Source organism: Aethalodelphis obliquidens, unplaced genomic scaffold (genome assembly GCF_003676395.1).
Source record: "Aethalodelphis obliquidens isolate GAN/ISIS:26980383/991018 unplaced genomic scaffold, ASM367639v1 scaffold9, whole genome shotgun sequence".
Taxonomy (NCBI): domain Eukaryota; kingdom Metazoa; phylum Chordata; class Mammalia; order Artiodactyla; family Delphinidae; genus Aethalodelphis; species Aethalodelphis obliquidens.
The window spans coordinates 26,350,390-26,370,538 of record NW_020837953.1 but is presented as its reverse complement, the minus strand read 5'-3'; the positions used below and the strand labels follow the sequence as shown (position 1 = coordinate 26,370,538).

Here is a 20,149-nt window from a genome sequence, read left to right as displayed (position 1 = left end):
CTGAGACTCAGGCTTGGTCAGTTGGTTGGAATCACTTCTTAGCTCAGATGTGGGCTTTGGAGCAGGTGGGGATGATACGTACATACAGATAACTGTAAGGCATCCTCAAATCCAAGAGCTAAATGAGTTTGATTTGGACAAGGAGAGTATAGGGCAGAGGTAAGCCCATGGGATTTTGAGTCAAACACACCTGGATTTATAGTCCACCTCTGTCACTTACTACCTGTGTGGTCTTGAACAAATTATTTCCTTTCTGTGCAATAGCTTCACCATCTCCAACCCAAAAAGATAACACCTACCTTACAGGGCTGTTGTATTACACAAAATGTTATATAATTATATATAATTATATATTATTTTAAGGTCTCTTTTTCCTTAAAATAATCTTTTAAGGAAAGATTATTTTAATCTTTAATATTTTAAAGATTTAAAGATTATTCTTTAATCTTTAAAGATTAAAAGATTAAAGATTATTCTTTAATCTTTAAAGATTAAAGATTATTCTTTAATCTTTAAAGATTAAAAGATTAAAGATTATTCTTTAATCTTTAAAGATTATTTTAATCTTAATAAATTAAGATTATTTTATTATTATAATATATAATCTTAATAAGATTAAATATTATAATATAATATATTACCATATTATACTAAATAATATATGTATGGCATGCCTCCATAAATTATAGAGATGATGATGATAATTACACCAGGAACAGAAGGAAACAGCAGAGCGTGGCTGTGACCTGATTAGTAGTACTAAGATATCTAGAAAGAAATTGAAGATGAGACAAATAAATGGAAAGATATTCTGTGTTCATTGGCTGGAAGAATTACTATTATTAAAATGTCTATACGACCTAAAGCAATCTACAGATTCAATGCAATCCTTATCAAAATACCCATGGCATTTTTCACAGAACTAGAACAAATAACTTCAAAATTTGTATGGAAGCACAAAAGACCCTGAATAGCCAAAGCAATCTTGAGAAAGAACAACAAAGCTAGAGTTATCATGCTTCCTGACTTCAAATTATACTACAAAGCTACAGTAATCAAAACAGTATAGTACTGGCACAAAAAGTGACACATAGATCAATGGAACAGAATAGAGAAAAATAAGTCCACACATATATGGGCAATTAATCTATCCTAAAAGAGGCAAGAATACACAATGGGGAAAAGACAGTCTCTTCAAGAAGTGGTATTGGGAAAACTGGACAGCTACATGTAAAAGAATAAAACTAGACCATTTTCTCACATCATATACAAAAATAAATTCAAACTGGATTAAAGACTTAAATCTAAGACCTGAAACCATAAAACTCCTAGAAGAAAACATAGGTAGTATACACTTTGAAATCAGTCTTAGCAATATGTTTTTGGATCTGTCTCCTCAGGCAAGGGCAACAAAAGCAAAAATAAGCAAATGGGACCATATCAAACTAAAAAGTTTTGGCACAGCAAAGGAAACCATCAACAAAAATGAAAGGGCAGGCATTTCCTCTTGGTTAGTAAGCTGAAAGTCTTTAACATTTGGAGATGATTCCTGGTGACTTTGCCTGAGCTCCCAGAGCCGTGTGGCTGACAGGGTCTTGGTGCTCTGGTCCAGTGTCAGGCCTGATTCTCTGAGGTGGCAGAGCCGAGTTCAGGACATTGGACCACCAGAGACCTCGTGGCTCCATGTAATATCAATCAGTGGGAGCTCTCCCAGAGATCTCCATCTCAATGCTAAGACCCAGATCCCCCCAACAGCCAGCAAGCTCCAGTGTTGGATGCCCCATGCCAAGCAACTAACAAGACAGGAACACAAACCCACCCGTTAGCACACAGGCTGCCTAAAGTCATACTAAGTTCACAGACATGCCAAAACACACCACCAGACGCGGCCCTGCCCATGAGAAAGAAAAGATCCAACCCCACCCACCAGAAGACAGGCAGCAGTCCCCTCCACCAGGAGGCCTACACAAGCCACTGAACCAAACTCACCCACTGGGGGCACACATCAAAAACAACAGGAACTACGAACCTGCAGCCTGTGAAAAGGAGACCCCAAACACAGTAAGTTAAACAAAATGAGAAGACAGAGAAATATGCAGCAGATGAAGGAGCAAGGTAAAAACCCACCAGACCAAACAAATGAAGAGGAAATGGGCATTCTGCCTGAGAAAGAATTCAGAATAATGATAGTAAAGATATCCAAAATCTTGGAAATAGAATGGAGAAAATACAAGAAATGTTTAACAAGGACCTAGAAGAACTAAAGAGCAAACAAACAATGATGAACAACACAATAAATGAACTTAAAAATTCTCTAGAAGGGATCAATAGCAGAACAACTGAGGCAGAAGAATGGATTAGTGACCTGGAAGATAAAATAGTGGAAATAATTCTGCTGCAGAGCAGAATAAAGAAAAAAGAATGAAAAGAATTGAGGACAGTCTCAGAGACCTCTGGGACAACATTAAATGCACCAACATTCGAATTATAGGGGTTGCAGAAGAAGAAGAGAAAAAGAAAGGGTCTGAGAAAATATTTTAAGTGATTATAGTTGAAAACTTCCCTAATATGGGAAAGGAAATAGTCAATCAAGTCCAGGAAGTGCAGAGAGTCCCATACAGGATAAATCCAAGGAGAAACATGCCAAGACACATATTAATCAAACTATCAAAAATTAAATACAAGGAAAAAATATTAAAAGAAGCAAGGGAAAAGCAACAAATAACACACAAGGGAATCCCCATAAGGTTAACAGCTAATCTTTCAGCAGAAACTCTGCAAGCCAGAAGGGAATGGCAGGACATATTTAAAGTGATGAAAGGGAAAAACCTACAACCAAGATTACTCCACCCAGCAAGGATCTCATTCAGATTTGATGGAGAAATTAAAACCCTTACAGACAAGCAACAGTTAAGAGAATTCAGCACCACCAAACCAGCTTTACAACAAATGCTAAAGGAACTTCTCTAGGCAGGAAACACAAGAGAAGAAAAAGACCTACAAAAACAAACCCAAAACAATTATGAAAATGGTAATAGGAACATATATATCGATAATTACCTTAAATGTAAATGTATTAAGTGATCCAACAAAAAGACACAGACTGGCTGAATGGATACAAAAACAAGACCCATATATATGTTGTCTACAAGAAACCCACTTCAGACCTAGGGACACACACAGACTGAAAGTGAGGGGATAGAAAAAGATATTCCACATATGGAAATCAAAAGAAAGTTGGAGTAGCAATTCTCATATCAGACAAAATAGACTTTAAAATAAAGACTATTACAAGAGAGAAAGAAGGACACAACATAATGATCAGGGGATCAATCCAAGAAGAAGATAAATGATTGTAAATATTTATGCACCCAACGTAGGAGCACCTCAATACATAAAGCATTTAAATATTAACAGCCATAAAAGGGGAAATCGACAGTAACACAATAATAGTAGGGGACTTTAACACCCCACTTTCACCAATGGACAGATCATCCAAATTGAAAATAAATAAGGAAACACCAGCTTTAAATGATACATTAAACAAGATGGACTTAATTGATATTTATAAGACATTCCATCCAAAAGTAACAGAATACACTTTCTTCTCAAGCGCTTATGGAATATTCTCCAGGATAGATCATATCTTGAGTCACAAATCAAGGCTTGGCAAATTTAAGAAAATTGAAATTGTATCAAGTATCTTTTCCAACCACAAATCTATGAGATTAGATATCAATTATAGGAAAAAACTGTAAAAAGTACAAACACATGGAGACTAAACAATATGCTACTAAACAACCAAGAGATCACTGAAGAAATCAAAGACGAAATCAAAAAATACCTAGAAACAAATGACAATGAAAACACGACGATCCAAAACCTATGGGATGCAGCAAAAGCAGTTCGAAGAGGGAAGTTTTCAGCAATAGAATCCTACCACAAGAAACAAGAAACATCTCAAATAAACAACCTAACCTTACACCTAAAGCAATTAGAGAAAAAAGAACAAAAATCCCCCAAAGTTAGCAGAAGGAAAGAAATCATAAATGTCAGAACAGAAATAAATGAAAAACAAATGAAGGAAATGATAGCAAAGATCAATAAAACTAAAAGCTGGTTCTTTGAGAAGATAAACAAAATTGATAGACCATTAGCCAGACTCATCAAGAAAAAAAGGGAGAAGACTCAAATCAACAGAACTAGAAATGCAAAAGGAGAAGTAACAACTGACACTGCAGAAATACAAAGGATAATGAGAGATTACTACCAGCAACTATATGCCAATAAAATGGACAACCTGGAAGAAATGGACAAATTCTTAGAAAAGCACAACCATCCAAGACTGAACCAGGAAGAAATAGAAAATATGAACAGACCAGTCACAAGCACTGAAATTGAGACTGTGATTAAAAATCTTCCAATGAAAAAAAGCCCAGAACCAGATGGGTTCACAGGTGAATCCTATCAAACATTTAGAGAAGAGCTAACACCTATCTTCTCAAAGTCTTCCAAAATATAGTAGAGGGAGGAACACTCCCAAACTCATTCTACGAGGCCACCATCACCCTAATTCCAAAACCAAAGATGTCACAAAAAAGAAAACTACAGGCCAATATCACTGATGAACATAGATGTAAAAATCCTCAACAAAATACTAGCAAACAGAATCCAACAGCACATTAAAAGGATCATACACCATGATCAAGTGGGGTTTACCCCAGGAACGCAAGCATTCTTCAATATACGCAAATCAATCAATGTGATATACCATATTAACAAATTGAAGGTTAAAAACCATAAGATCATCTCAATAGATGCAGAAAAAGCTTTTGACAAAATTCAACACGCATTTATGATAAAAACTCTCCAGAAAGCGGGCATAGAGAGAACCTACCTCAACATAATAAAGGCCATATATGACAAACCCACAGCCAACATTGTTCTCAATGGTGAAAAACTGAAACCATTTTTTCTAAGATCAGGAAAAAGACAATGTTGCCCACTGTCACAGCTATTATTCAATATAGTTTTGGAAGTTTTTTAGCCACAGCAGTCAGCAAGGAAAAAGAAATAAAAGGAATCCAAATTGGAAAAGAAGACATAAAACTGTCAGATTTTGCAGATGACATGATACTATACATAGAGAATCCTAAAGATGCTACCAGAAAACTACAGGAGCTAATCAATGAATTTGGTAAAGTAGCAGGATACAAAATTAATGCACAGAAATCTTTTGCATTCCTAAACACTAATGATGAAAAATCTGAAAGAGAAATTAAAGAAAAACTCCCATTTGCCACTGCAACAAAAAGAATAAGATACCTAGGAATAAACCTACCTAAGGAGACAAAAGACCTGTAGGCAGAAAACGATAAGACACTGATGAAAGAAAGTAAAGATGGTACAAACAGATGGAGAGATATACCATGTTCTTGGATTGGAAAAATCAACATTGTGAAAATGACTATACTACCCAAAGCAATCTACAGATTCAATGCAATCCCTGTCAAACTACCACTGGCATTTTTCACAGAACTAGAACAAAAAATTTCACAATTTGTATGGAAACACAAAAGACCCCAAATAGCCAAAGCAATCTTGAGAAAGAAAAACAGAGCTGGAGGAATCAGGCTCCCTGACTTCAGACTATACTACAAAGCTACAGTAATCAAGACAGTACGGTACTGGCACAAAAACAGAAATATAGATCAATGGAAAAGGATAGAGAGCCCAGAGATAAACCCACGCACATATGGTCACCTTATGTTTGATAAAGGAGGCAAGAATATACAATGGAGAAAAGACAGCCTCTTCAATAAGTGGTTCTGGGAAAACTGGACAGCTACTTGTAAAAGTATGAAATTAGAACACTCCCTAACACCATACACAAAAATAAACTCCAAATGGATTAAAGACCTAAATGTAAGTCCAGACACTATAAAACTCTTAAGAGGAAAACATAGGCAGAACACTCTATGACATAAATCACAGCAAGATCCTTTTTGACCTACCTCCTAGAGAAGTGGAAATAAAAACAAAAATAAACAAATGGGACCTAATGAAACTTAAAAGCTTTTGCACAGCAAAGGAACCCATAAAGAAGACGAAAAGACAACCCTCAGAATGGGAGAAAATATTTGCAAACGAAGCAATGACAAAGGATTAATCTCCAAAATATACAAGCAGCTCATGTAGCTCAATATCAAAAAAAGAAACAACCCAATCCAAAAATGGGCAGAAGCCCTAAACAGACATTTTTCCAAAGATGATATACAGATTGCAAACAAACACGTGAAAGGATGTTCAACATCGCTAATCATCAGAGAAATGCAAATCAAAACTACAGTGAGGTATCACCTCACACCGGTCAGAATGGCCATCATCAAAAAAATCTACAAACAATAAATGCTGGAGAGAGTGTGGAGAAACGGGAACCCTCTTGCACTGTTCATGGGAATGTAAATTGATACAGCCACTATGGAGAACAGTATGGAGGTTCCTTAAGAAACTTAAAAATAGAAGTACCATATGACCCAGCTATCCCACTATTGGGCATATACCCTGAGTAAACCATAATTCAAAAAGAGTCATGTACCCCAATGTTCATTGCAGCACTCTTTAAAATAGCCAGAACATGGAAGCAACCTAAGTGTCCATCGACAGATGAATGGATAAAGAAGATGTGGCACATATATACAATGTAATATTACTCAGCCATAAAAAGAAATGAAATTGAGTTATTTGTAGTGAGGTGGATGGACCTAGAGTCTGTCATACAGAGTGAAGTAAGTCAGAAAGAGAAAACAAATACTGTATGCTAACACATATATATGGAATCTAAAAAAAAAAAATGGTTCTGACAAACCTAGCAGTAGGACAGGAATAAAGATGCAGACATAGAGAATGGACTTGTGGACAAGTGGAAGGGGGATGGTAAGCTGGGATGAACTGAGAGAGTAGCATTGACATATGTACATTACCAAATCTAAAATAGATAGCTAGTGGGAATTAGCTGCATTGCACAAGGAGATCAGCTTGTGGCTTTGTGACCACTTAGAGGGGTGGGATAGGGAGTGTGGGAGGGAGATGCAAGAGGGATGGAATATGGGGATACACGTATACATATAGCTGATTCAGTTTGTTGTACACCAGAAACTAACACAACATTGTAAAGCAATTATAATCCAATAAAGATATTTAAAAAAAATGAAAGGGCAACGTACTGAATGGGTGAAGATATTTACAAGTGATATACCTGATAAGGGATTAATATCCAAAATATGTAAAGTACTCATACAACTTAATATCAGAAAAAACAAATAATCTGATTAAAAATGGGCAGAGGACCTGAACAGACATTTTTCCAAAGAAGACATACAGATAGCCAATAGGCACATGAAAAGATGCTCAACATCACTAATTATTAGAGAAATGCAAACCAAAACCACAGTGAGATACCACCTCACACTTGTCACGATGGCAATCATCAAAAAGACAAGAAACAACAAGTGTTGGTGAGGATGTGAAGAAAAGGGAACCCTTGTGCACTGTTGGTGAGAATGTAAATTGGTGCAGCCACTATGGAAAACAGCATGGAGTTCCCTCAAAAAATTAAAAATAAAACTACCATATGATCCAGCAATTCCACTTCTGGGTATTTAGCTGAAGAAAATGAAAACACTAATTCGAAAAGACATATGCATCCCAATGTTCATTGCAGCATTACTTACAATAACCAAGATATAGAAGCAACCTTAGTGTCCATCGATAGGTGAATGGATAAAGAAGAAGTGGTATATATACACAATGGAATATTACTCAGCCATAAAAAAGAATGAAATCTTGCCAATTGCAACAACATGGATGGACCTGGATGGTATTGTGCTAAGTGAAATAAATCAGACAGTTAAAGAAAAATACTGTATGATTTCACTTACATATGAAATCTGAAAAGCAAAACAAACTAACAAATATAACAAAACAGAAACAGACTTAACAAATACAGAGAACAAAGTGGTGGTTGCCAGAGAACAGAGGGATGGGGAGTTGGGAAAAGAGCTGAAGGTGATTAAGAGGTACAGACTGCCAGTTAGGAAATAGAGAAGGCCCAGGGATGTGATATACAGCATGGGGAATATACTCAATAATATTATAATAACTGTATGGTGCATAATCTATAAAAAGATCAAACCACTATGCTGTGTACCTGAAAGTAATGTAATATTGTAAGTCAATTATAATTTGATTAAAGGAAAAGATATCTAAAGATAAACATATCACCCTAAGGAAGATGGTCAGTGTGGGACTTAGAAGAAATGGAGAAGCAACATTGGAATTATATAAGAATGGCTTCTAAGGAGGAAACCAGCCTGGCTTTTGAAATGTTCCAGATTTCACTAACCTGACAGCCAGCACAGGTCACTGAGGTGTGGTGATAATTAAGTTCCCCAGGCCTTATGGTCTGCTCCTTCCAGTAGCAGGTCTCTTTCAAGCTTTTTACCTTCTACTTGAATCTGCCTCCATGAGGGGGAAACAGGGCATGCTCTCTCAAATGAGATGGGTCCATAGGTTTGCCTTTTTGTGTGCAACGTTATCAGATTTAGGCATTAGTGTTTACAAGTTTTTTTGCTTTTTGTTTTTCCTATGCTTGAGATATCTGGCCTTTGAAGATTTAGTAGTATTCTTCCGTGAAACCATCTAGTCTTGATGTTTTTGGTGGGGCTTCCTCTGAAACCATTCTCCCCACCTTTTTAAAGAGAATATTGAAAGTATAAACTTTCTCTCTCTACTGGGGTCAATTTTATTAAATTATAGCTTCCTAGAAATTCATTCATATCATTAATTTTTTGGCATAGATATGTCCAAAATAGTCTCATAATTTAAAAATTTCCTTGGTTCAACGGTTATATTCCACTCTTCCTTTTTTATTTTTGTAAGCTCCTGCTTTTTCCCTTTGTTTAACTTACCTAATGGTTTGATTATTTTGCTACTCTTTATTTCAGGTACTTCTTTTTACTTTACCAGTAAGCCTGTTTTTCTGCTTATAACTCATGAATTTCTTTTTAAAATTCAAAAACTCAGAGATATAATTTATGTACAATAAAATGCACACATTTTAGGTACACAATTTAATGAGTTTTGGCTAATGTATGTATCTGTGTGACCACTACCACAGTCAGGATATAGATTATTTCCGTTGCCCCAGAAAATTCTCTTATGCCCCTTTGCAATCAGTATGACCTGCCCCAATGCTCCAGGAAAGCAATGATGCTATTTCTATAAGCAGTAGTTTTGCGTACCAGAGCTTCATGTAGTTGGAAACATATATGCATTATTTTTGTGTCTGGTTTCTTTTGCTAAACATAATTTTTGTAAGAGTCAACTCATGCTGTTTTATGTATCACTATTTCCTTTGTTTTTATTATTCTGTAGCAATCATAGGACAATTTGCTTATTTATTCTCCTAGTGATGAACACTTGGGTTGTTTCCAGTTTGGGATTATTACAAAATTCATATAACAGTCTTTTTATGGATATGGGTTTTCATTTCTCTTTGATAAATAACTAGGAGTAGAATTGCCAGGTGATAGTGTAGGGGAATTTATCTTTAAAAGAAACTTCCAATCGGTTTTCCAAAGTGACTGTATGATTTTACATCCCAACCAGCAATGTATGAAAATTCTATTTGTTCCACATCCTTTTTAACACTTTGTATGGTGAGTCTTAAATTTAAGCTATTCTAGGGGGTGCATAGTAATATTTCATTATGGTTTAATTTGCATTTGCCTTATGACTAATGATGTTGAGCATGTTTTCATATACTTATTGGCCATTCATACCTTATTTTACAAAGTGTTCAAGTCTCTTGTACATATTTTCATTGGATTATTTTATTACTGAGTTGTAAAAGTTCTTTACATAGTCTAGGTATAAGGCCTTTTAAAAAATATACATACTCTGAATATCTTCTCTTATTCTGTAGTTTGTCTTTACTTTTTACATTCAGTTCTGTTGATTTTTCCTTTATGTGTTTTGAATCTCTTTTATCATCTGCATATACACTTGTATATCTTTTTTAATGTAGTTAGCTTATTTGTCATTTCTAAATATCTCTATTTTTGGTAATACTCCTTGATTGCAGTATTATTTGAAATTTCTTTATGTTTCCCATTTGTATGGCATATCTTTTTCTCTTCTTTCCCTTGCAATCTATCTGGTACTTATATTTAAAGTACAACTTTTGTAGAAAATAAATAATTACTGTTTAAAGCCTCTAAATTTTGGCATGGTGTTTTTGCAACAAAAGTTCAGTAATATAACTATATTTTGCAAATATTTTATGTTAACTACTTATTCTTGGTCTGTCATTGAAAGAGATGTGTTGAAGTCTACCACTGTAATTGTGAATTTGTCCCTGTCTCCCTGTAATTCTATGAATTTTCCCTTTATACATTTCAATACTATTCTTAGGTGCACAGAAGTTTATGACTATTATATATTCTTGGTAGATTATGTTTACCAGCATGAAATACCCCTCTTTATGTCTTTTAATGCTTTCTGCCTTAAATTCTATTTTGTCTGTTATTAGCTTTGCTACACCAGATTTTAGAGGTTAGTACTTGCTATCTATTTTTTTTTTTAACATTTTGCTTCATACCAGGGATGAGTGACACCTTTCTAGCTATGACCTTAGAGAGGCAAATGAATATATTCAATTCTAAGGTCATGGAAAGCTTATAATTAGACTTTTAAAATTTAACCAATCTGAAAATCTCTGACCTTTAATTAGCAGTTGGATTCAATTATATTTATCATGGTTGCACATATATTTGCACATGGTTTTTTGTTTAAATAAATAAATTTATTAAACATTGTCATCGTTGCTGTGCTTGGGTTTTCTCTAGTTGTGGCAAGCAGGGGCTACTCTTTGTTGTGGTGCGTGGGCTTCTCATTGCGGTGGCTTCTCTTGTTGCGGAGCATGGGCTTTAGGCACGCGGGCTTCAGTAGTTGTGGCACGTGGCTTCACTAGTTGTGGCTTGTAGGCTCTAGAGCGCAGGCTCAGTAGTTGTGGTGCACGGGCTTAGTTGCTCCGTGGCATGTGGGATCTTCCTGGACCTAGGGCTGAAACCCATGTCCTCGGCATTGGTGGGCAGATTCTTAACCATTGTGCCACCAGGGAAGCCCTTGCACTTAGTTTTGCTACCTCATTTTGTATTTTCTGTTTACCATGATTTAAAATATATTTTTCTCCTTCAATGTTTCCCATTTGATTAACCAAATTTACTTTATTCTCTTTATTTTTGGTTATGAATTTAGAACTTACACATACTATGGACATACATACTTTAAGAAAACTATGCAGAGATTTAAACATTGTATTTAAATGTATATATTTTTAATAATGTACATGGTTAATCAATATCTATGGCTTTCCTCAGCAGGAAAGGGTCCTCAGCTCTTTTTCTTTCTTTAAAATAGGTTCTCCAATGTCATTTATTTCTCAAATTGTCTTCAGATTTTTTATTTTCTACAGTCAATATATTTTAGATTTACTACCATATTTTACTGATTTCTTAGCTTATTGTTAATTTTTGCATCTGAATCATTCTACCTGTATTCATCTTTTTCTTGCTGAATGTGGTGGATATTTCTGGTGTTTACCAGTATCAGACTTTCTTTTATTTCCTGAGCATAAAAAAAACTTCACTTTCCATCCATGTGCCTATTTCTGGCCAGTTAGATGTGAGTAGAATAATGTGTGTCACTTTGGGGCTGAGGAAGTGAAAAGCCCTTATGTGAATGTCCGTTCTCTTTCTTCCTCTGCTGCAATGGAGGATGGAGGCAGGGGCCTAGTTTTCAGATGGCAGCACAAGATTGAAGCAGCCTGGATCACTGAGTTATCAGCTCTATAGAGTTACCTGGACTACAGAAAATTTTGCCAGAAGAAGATATAAACTTTTGTTGTGTTAAGCCACTGAGATGTGGGGATTGCTTGTTATTGCAGCATATGCCTATCCTATCCTGACTAATGCACTGAAGTGTATCCTTTAATTATGCTTTTAGTAAGGTAGTAACTTAGTCCTTGTGTGTCTGAAGATTTCATTAATTCATTCTCACTCTTAATTGATAATTTGGCTGGGTTTAGAAGTTCAGTTTACAATTATTTTTCCTGCTGCATTTTATCTTTTGATAGGTATTATCGTTGATGCAATAATGCTATGAGTCTGATTTATCTTTTCTCCATGATGGTTTTAACATTTTATCTTTATCCTTGACGTTCTATAATTGCACTGTGATGTTTTTAGGTTTGAATTTCACCAAATTTTCTATGTTGCTATAGCAAGCTTCTGAGCTGATAGAAAAATGTCTGATCTTTGTCATAGGAGACTAGGACATCATTGGACAAGGCATTAGCTGAAGCAGAAAAGAGAAGAAAAAGGCAAAATGTAAAAGAAAGTTGTACACTGAAGAGGTTATGAATGGAAAAACTTCCTATATTCATGGATTGGAAGACCTAATATTGTTAAGATGGCAGTGAGACCCAGACTGGTCTATGGATTCAACTCAATCTCTACAAAAACCCCAGTTGGTTTCTTTGTAGATATTGATAAGTTGATCCTAAAATTCATATGGAAATTCAGCAGATCCAGCATATCCAAAATAATCTTGAAAAAGAAGAACAAAGCTGGAGGACTCACACTTCCTGATTTCAAAACATATGACCAAGCTACAGTAATCAAGATAGTGTGGTACTGGCTAAGGATAGACTTATAGATCAAGAAAATAGAATTGAGGATGAAGAAATAAAACCCCAAATTTATAGTCAATAGATTTCAACAGGGTACCAAAACAATTCAATGGGTCTTTCCAGTAAGTGATAGTCTTTCCAGTAAGTGATGCCAGGACCACTGGATATCCATGTGCAAAATAATGAAGTTGGACCCCTACCTCACACTATACATAAAAATTAACTCAAAATAGATACAGTCCTAAATGTAAGAGCTAAAATTATAAACTCTTAGAGGAAAACATAGATGTAAATCTTCCTGACCTTGGATTAGGCAATAGTTTCTCAGCTATGACACCAAAAGCACAAGCACCAAAGAATATATATATATAAATTGGACATCATCAAAATTAAAAACTTTTGTGCTTCTGAGAACACCATCAAGAAAGTGAAAAGAAAACCCATAAAATGCGAAAAATTTTTGAAAATCACACATCTGATAAAGGACTTGTATCTAGAATATATATAAAAAAACTCCTACAACTCAATAATTAAACAGATAAATAACTTAAAGATGGGCAAAGGATCCAAATAGACATTTCTTCATGCAAATGAACAATAAGCACATGAAAAAATGCTCAACATCTTAGCCATCAGGAAGATACAAATCAAAACAACAATGAGGTACCCATTATACACACTAGGATGGCTATAATTAAAAAGACAGTTAATAATAACAGAGAGGATGTGGAAAGATTGAAACCCTCATACACTGCTGGTGGGAACAGAAAATGGTTCAGCTGCTGTGGAGAATACTCTGGCAGTTCCTCAAAAGTTTAAATATAGAGTTACCATATGACCCAGCAATTCCACTCTTAGATACATACCTAAAAGAAATGAAAACATATGTTTCATCCAATAACTTGTGCATGAATGCTCATAGCAGCATTGTTCATAATAGCTAGAAGTAGAAACAACTCAAGTGTCCATCAATGATAAGTGGATAAACAAAATGTGCTATAGGTACAATGGAATATTATTTTCAACAAAAAGGAATGAAGTGCTGATACATGCTACAACATGAATGAACCTATAAAACATTACGCTATGTGAAAGAAGTCACAAAACCCCACACATCATAGCATTCTATTTATATGAAATACCCAGGATAGGCAAATTCATAGAGACAGAAAGTAGTTTGGTGGTTGCCTAGAACTGAGGGGGCTGGAAAGAAATGGGAACTGACTGCTAAAGGTTACAGGATTTCTTTTGGGGGTGATTAAAATGTTTTAAAATTGATTGTGATAATGGCTGCAAAACTCTGAATATACTAAAAACCATTGAAGTATACACTTCAAGCGGATGAGTTGCATGGTATATGAATTATATCCTGATCAAGCTGCTATTATAAAAAAGACTATGAAGGGTCACACCTTGGGAAGCCCAAGTATGATACCAAGTCCCAGAGGAAAGCACAAGGCTGAGAATGGGGAGTGAAGCCAGGAAGACTGGAGCCACGTAGACATAGAAACGGAGCCAGAGATGATGAGAAACTTGGGCTGGAGCAGATTAAGGAGATTCTGGAGCAGAGGAAGGTGAAAGTTCACTTTTATTGGGGACTGGTCATTTGGTATGTGGGTGGGTCAGCTCAACTGAAATAAATACTGTATTTCTCAGTGTATCAGCAGCCTAATTCTGGGGCTTGTAGCCCCTCTCTTCCTCGTCAATAATCCATAATGCAGATTCTCCCTACTCTTGATTTCCTAGAGATGGAGGAGAAGCTGACCTGTTTCTCCATAGGCTACTAAATATCTGTCGGTAGCAACAGCGCTAGAAGCAGTAGTAAAACTAATAACAATAATAATAGCCCACATTGAACAGTTACTATGTGCCAGGCATAGTCTTCCAAAGTGCTTTACATTACTGACCCATTTAATTCCTCATAACAAGCCCATGGCATAAGTAATATCATTATCCTTATTTTACAGATGAGAAAACTGAGGCATAGCACAGTTAGATATCTTGCCCCAGGTCAGATGCCTCGTGAGTGGAAAGAATTGTTTCTGGTCTTAGTTGGGATAACTTGGTGAAGCACATTCATTTTCATCAAGGCATCACACTGGATTGAAGACAACTGTGGTTTCTCGGTTGCCTAGTTCAGCACATAGGGTTTTGGACGCACCTGCACGCCAGTAAGGCAAGGTTGGTGTGTGAGTCCCAACTCCCACCAAGGTCCCACAACCTCCTGCCATTTCCAGGGAATGTCAGTTAGAAAAAAGGGAGACAGAAATAACTGCGGCCACTACAGCCAAATCACAGCCCCGGACCTAGGAGCAGAGCAGAGAACCCATCTAGAGCACTTGTTCACTCACTCACTCAAACATTTACCAAGTGACTTCTTGCTTCATGGGCAGGGACTGGGAATATATAGAGAGAAGGAAAACAGGGGAGATGTTTTGGAGGAACTCCAAGGCATGGCTCGGTGTGATTACCTTCACATATTGGGGGCGGCCCTTCAAACTGCAGGTAAGTTCCAAGTTTGCAGGTCAGGATTTCATTCCCAACTAAGGTAAAGCCAGGGAGGCACCTGTAGCGTACGATGTCACCTGTCAAGGAGAGACCAGTGTGGGGATTCCCTGGAGAAGTCTGGGCAGGGCTGACTGGCACCCCTTAGTAGCTTGAACCTACTTCCAGGCAAGACGATCAGTGGCGGGTTGTGCTCTGTTCAGACTAAATTACTAGCTCAACTCCAGTCAAATGACCCAGATGACTATGGCTCCCCTCTCACAGCTCAGCCTTGCTGAGCCTAACAGTGTTGCACATTCTAGGAACTTTTTATAGTGTCTTGCATGGACTTATTTTTCAACACATCCTGACTTGAAACATGGAAGAAAACTGCTTTCCTAGCTCCTCTGGCTATTTATGGCTAAAAACAAAAGTGATTGTATTTTGGGTGAAACTCAGTTGACAGAATATCAACCGTCTTGCACTGGGCCTATTGTTTCTCTCCAAGGACAGGAGGCAGAGATAAGCCCCACGGGCCAGGCCCCACCCCTCCCCGGCCCCTCCTCGCCAGCCCCATCCTTGCTGGTTTGGGAGGTCTAACCTATGTTGAATTCTTCATTCTCTGTGACGACTTCAGCATTGGGGAGGATGGTGGGAGGAGGGCATTTGGTGAGCGGATAAGCTGAAAAGACAAAAGCAGACAAGTCGGTGTAAGAGCATCATTCTTGGGGCATGTGGTCATTCATTTGTTCAGTGCTTCACGTTCTCACTCATCTATCCACACAGCAGATATTAACGAGTACTTATCTGTACACAGGGCAAGAGTAGCAAAGCACTATTTTGCTTATCTGCTGCCATCTGTTTTTATTTGCTTTTGATGCAAAAACCAGGAACCATATATCAAGAGTAACAATAAAGGAGAGGATCTAAGAAGGCAGTGATGGTGCCTAGCGCTGAAGGGAAGGGAGAGAAGCATTTACTGAACACCTACTATACGCCAAGCATTTTCACACGCTGTCACTTTGAATTCTCACAATAGCTGATCCCCCTGAGAGATGTTCCCACTCTACTTATGAGGAAGCTAAGATTCAGAAAGCTTCAGTTACCTCTCTAAGTTCACACAGGAAGTAAGTGGCACAGACAGGATTTCAATCCAGGTCTGGCTGCTCTCAAATCCCATATTCTTTCCACTACTCAGCATCTAAATGCTGTGTGTGGCTTACGTGGGTGACTAGCAAAGACAGCTTGTTTCTCTTCTGACCTTTGGCTAAACACTCTGGCTTCAGTGGATTTTCTAAATCAGAAGCCATCCCTCTGGGCAGAGACTGGCCTGTGCGGGGAGGGTGTTACCGAGGCAAAGTTCAGGGTGGGCTCATAACTTGGCTTTCTTTCATTATCTGGTACGTGGTTGAGTGCTGGATGTGTTAGCTGCTGTTTCCGCTGCTGTTGCTGTTATTATTTCCCAAGTCACTTCAACCCTTGCTATGTTTTTTGAAGTAGCATTTTTTAAAAAATTTACAAATGTAACACATTATCATTAAAGAAAACCTGAGATTTTCTATGAGAAGAGTAAGAGGAAAATTAAACTCATCCATTGCCTTCTCAGAGATAACCTGTTAACCCTTTACTGTAAATTCTTAGGGTGTATATTTTCTGCACATAGATTTTTCTTTTACAAAATTTGCACCATGTGACATACTTTGTGTTGGTCCTTGTGCACTTACTATTCTATTGCAAGAATTTTCCCATGTCATCACATTCCTTCAAAAGTATGATTGAAATGACTTCATAGGATTTAATCATATAATCTACTAAAATTTATTTAACAGATACTCTATTGTTAACCATTTAGATTTCCAAAGTTTTGCAATTTAAAATGAAACTGTGATGAACATCCTTCTATATATACATCTTTTATGAAGTTTTTTCTTTTTATAAAACTAGGAATGATTAGAGTGTATGACTTTTTTTTTTTTTTTTTTTTTGCGGTAGGCGGGCCTCTCACTGTTGTGGCCTCTCCCGTTGCGGAGCACAGGCTCCGGACACACAGGCTCAGCGGCCATGGCTCACGGGTCCAGCCGCTCCACGATACGTGGGATCCTCCCGGACCGGGGCACGAACCCGTGTCCCCTGCATCGGCAGGTGGACTCTCAACCACTGCGCCACCACGGAAGCCCGAGTGTATGACTTTTTTAAACTACAGGCATCTCTCACTGAACATCAATAATCCATTCCTGGAAATCAGACATTCTGTGTCAAGATGCTACTAGGAGCCTACTTCCCATTACTTTAAATGGGAAAAAATTATAATGCATAACCCAAGACCCAAAAAGTACTGAAAACTACAAAATACCTATATATATATGCAACAAACCACTATGCTAGAAGGTAAATACTTAGAGCATCACTTCATGATCACCCAATGATTAGTACATTTGTAACAAAACAGCAGTTCTATGCATCGCATATTGCACTATGAACACTGCAGACTTTTCAGCTTGAGACAGAAACCTTAGGCAGAAACAAAGGCTAAATACGAAAGGCACGGCGGGAACGTGTTTGGGACAGCGCTGGGTGGTGGATGCTTCACAGTGAACATCACCACTCTGGGATAACCTCAGAGCCAGTGGCACCTGAAACACCTGTTCCAAATGTTCATGTGGCATTCTGACATTTTACCAATCGTATCTGGAATGTAACTTAAGACGACTCCTGCATGTAGTTTTATTTAAAATGTCGTAGTATGTTTTGAGGATTTAACTTTAATTTTTTCTACAGATGTGTCCACTGAAACACGTCATATTGAGTGACACATAGCTTTATGAAGCCCTCTTGGGGGAACCAGACAGGTTTAATCTTGATTTAACATAAACCAGGGAGGACCAGGCCTGTGTTTGATACATATTTCCATTTTTCTTTCCAGGAAAATTGCTCCAACAGATACTGTCCACAGAACGACAGTTTCTCCAACCCTGGGTGCTTTCATTCTTCTTTCATCTGATCCTTTTAATGATTATCTATTGGGGGTTTGCCCTGGGTCAGGCACTGTGTTAGGTGTGGATGATGCAAGAGTATAAAGAGACACAGTCCTTACCTCACAGAACTTAGAGCCATCGGGGGAAATAGTCATCAATTTAAATCTTTGTCAACTTGATAGACAGCAAACAGAGTACCACTTCTTTTCTTTTATTGGCATTTGACAACCAGTTAGGCTAAATATTTTTTTCATATGTTACTACACTCTTTGCATTTTTCTTTTCCTTTTTTTTTTAACATCTTTATTGGAGTATGATTGCTTTACGATGGTGTGTTAGTTTCTGCTTTATAACAAAGTGAATCAGTTATACATATACATATGTTCCCATATCTCTTCCCTCTTGTGTCTCCCTCCCTCCCACATTTTTCTTTTTAACTCTATTCATGTCCTTTGCCTCTATTTTTCCTATAAATTTGAAAAACTCTATGTACAATATATTTAAGATTGCTCTTTGCCTATTATTTCCCAATTTATCATTTGCTCCCATCTATTTATGACACTCTTTTGACTTGTACAAGCATTAAATGTTTATTTAGCCAATTCTCAATGTTTTCCTTTATAGAGCTTAAAAAAATTTGATTCCTTGCATTCTCAGCCTCATGCTTACCTTTAAAACATACCTTCTAGAACCTTCTAGGACACACTTAACTTTCCCAGAAAAAAACTCAATAAAAGACATCTCCACCTAAACACTGTGAGGACACTTTACAGTTTGTGGTTATTAGTGTGATCGGGTGATTTCCCATTACATTTTTAAAATTAACTTTTAAAAAATTACAAATTTCTGCTCAATGCAGAAAGCTGGTGGAGTACTGAAAAGCAATAAAACAAAAATTCCCCAAGTCCCACCACCTGGGCACAGCCATTGCTAGCATTTTGGTGTATGACTTTTGATATTTTACAGATAACTCCCCTCCCCTCCCCACCCCCAAACACACACTGCATCTACCATGTTATTGCTGCAGAACTCTAGGGCAGGGGGCCATTCAGGACTCCTGTTTCCTTTTGTCTCCATCTCCCTTGTTCCCCTGGGGGGTGAGGCACTGATACAGCTTTGACTCCATTATGTGTTAACATGCTAACTAGTGGGCAGGGCTCATTTGCTTATGTCATCCAAGTTTTACCACTTGTCTCAATAAAGTCTTTAATAGCAAACGCATCCAGTTCAGAACCATATGTTGCATTTCATTGTCATGTTTAGTCTGTCTCCTTTAGTCTGCAACAGTTCTAAAGTCTTTCCTTGACCTTCCTGACTTTTACACTTTTGAAAATTATATGCAGTTAATTTCTAGTATGTAACACTGTATTACATACATTACCCTCAATTTAGGTTTGTCTGATTCCTCATGATTAGATTCAGGTTGTACATCTTTGATGGGACGATTACAGAAGCGATGCTGGGTCCTTCTCACTGCATCCTATCAGGTGGGGTATGATTTCCCCTTTTATTAATCTCTCAGCCAGATAGCTCTTATTTGGAGTCCATGTTACCTAGACTCTCACGCTGGAAGCAGATGCTTCCCAAAATTTCCTTCTATTTCCTAAACTATAAGTTTCCAAGGGCATTTTTCTCTGCAATTCTAATCCTATTTTGTCACTAAAAAAAAAATACTGTAGAATATTGCCATAAGTCTCCTTAAGGTAGTTTTCTTCTTTTTGGTTCTCATATGAAAGGAAATTTATTTAGGGCTAATGTTTGGCTATAAAAAGGCAAACATTCTTTCCCCCATCCCATTCCCAATCCCGGCTCTTTGCAAGTCGGCCTCCTTCTTTTTCTTCAGTTTTAGTCTCAAATACCAACTCTTAAGACACATTTTCCCCAATTATTCTACATGAAGTAGATCCTCTACCTTTTCATTTGCTATCTTACTTGTTTC

At 37.2% G+C, this 20,149-nt stretch overlaps 1 protein-coding gene across 1 annotated transcript in view; it reads right to left on the bottom strand.

Annotated features, from left to right (window-relative positions):
• The window catches only part of CSMD2 (CUB and Sushi multiple domains 2), a 668,027-nt gene that overhangs the window by 75,890 nt on the left and 571,988 nt on the right, over positions 1–20,149 (bottom strand). The window contains exons 45-46 of the mRNA XM_027109194.1: positions 15,837–15,917; positions 15,223–15,336 (exon numbers count right to left, since the gene is read on the bottom strand). Coding sequence (XP_026964995.1) covers positions 15,223–15,336; positions 15,837–15,917 — 195 coding nt within the window. The remainder of the gene's footprint in view (positions 1–15,222; positions 15,337–15,836; positions 15,918–20,149) is intronic.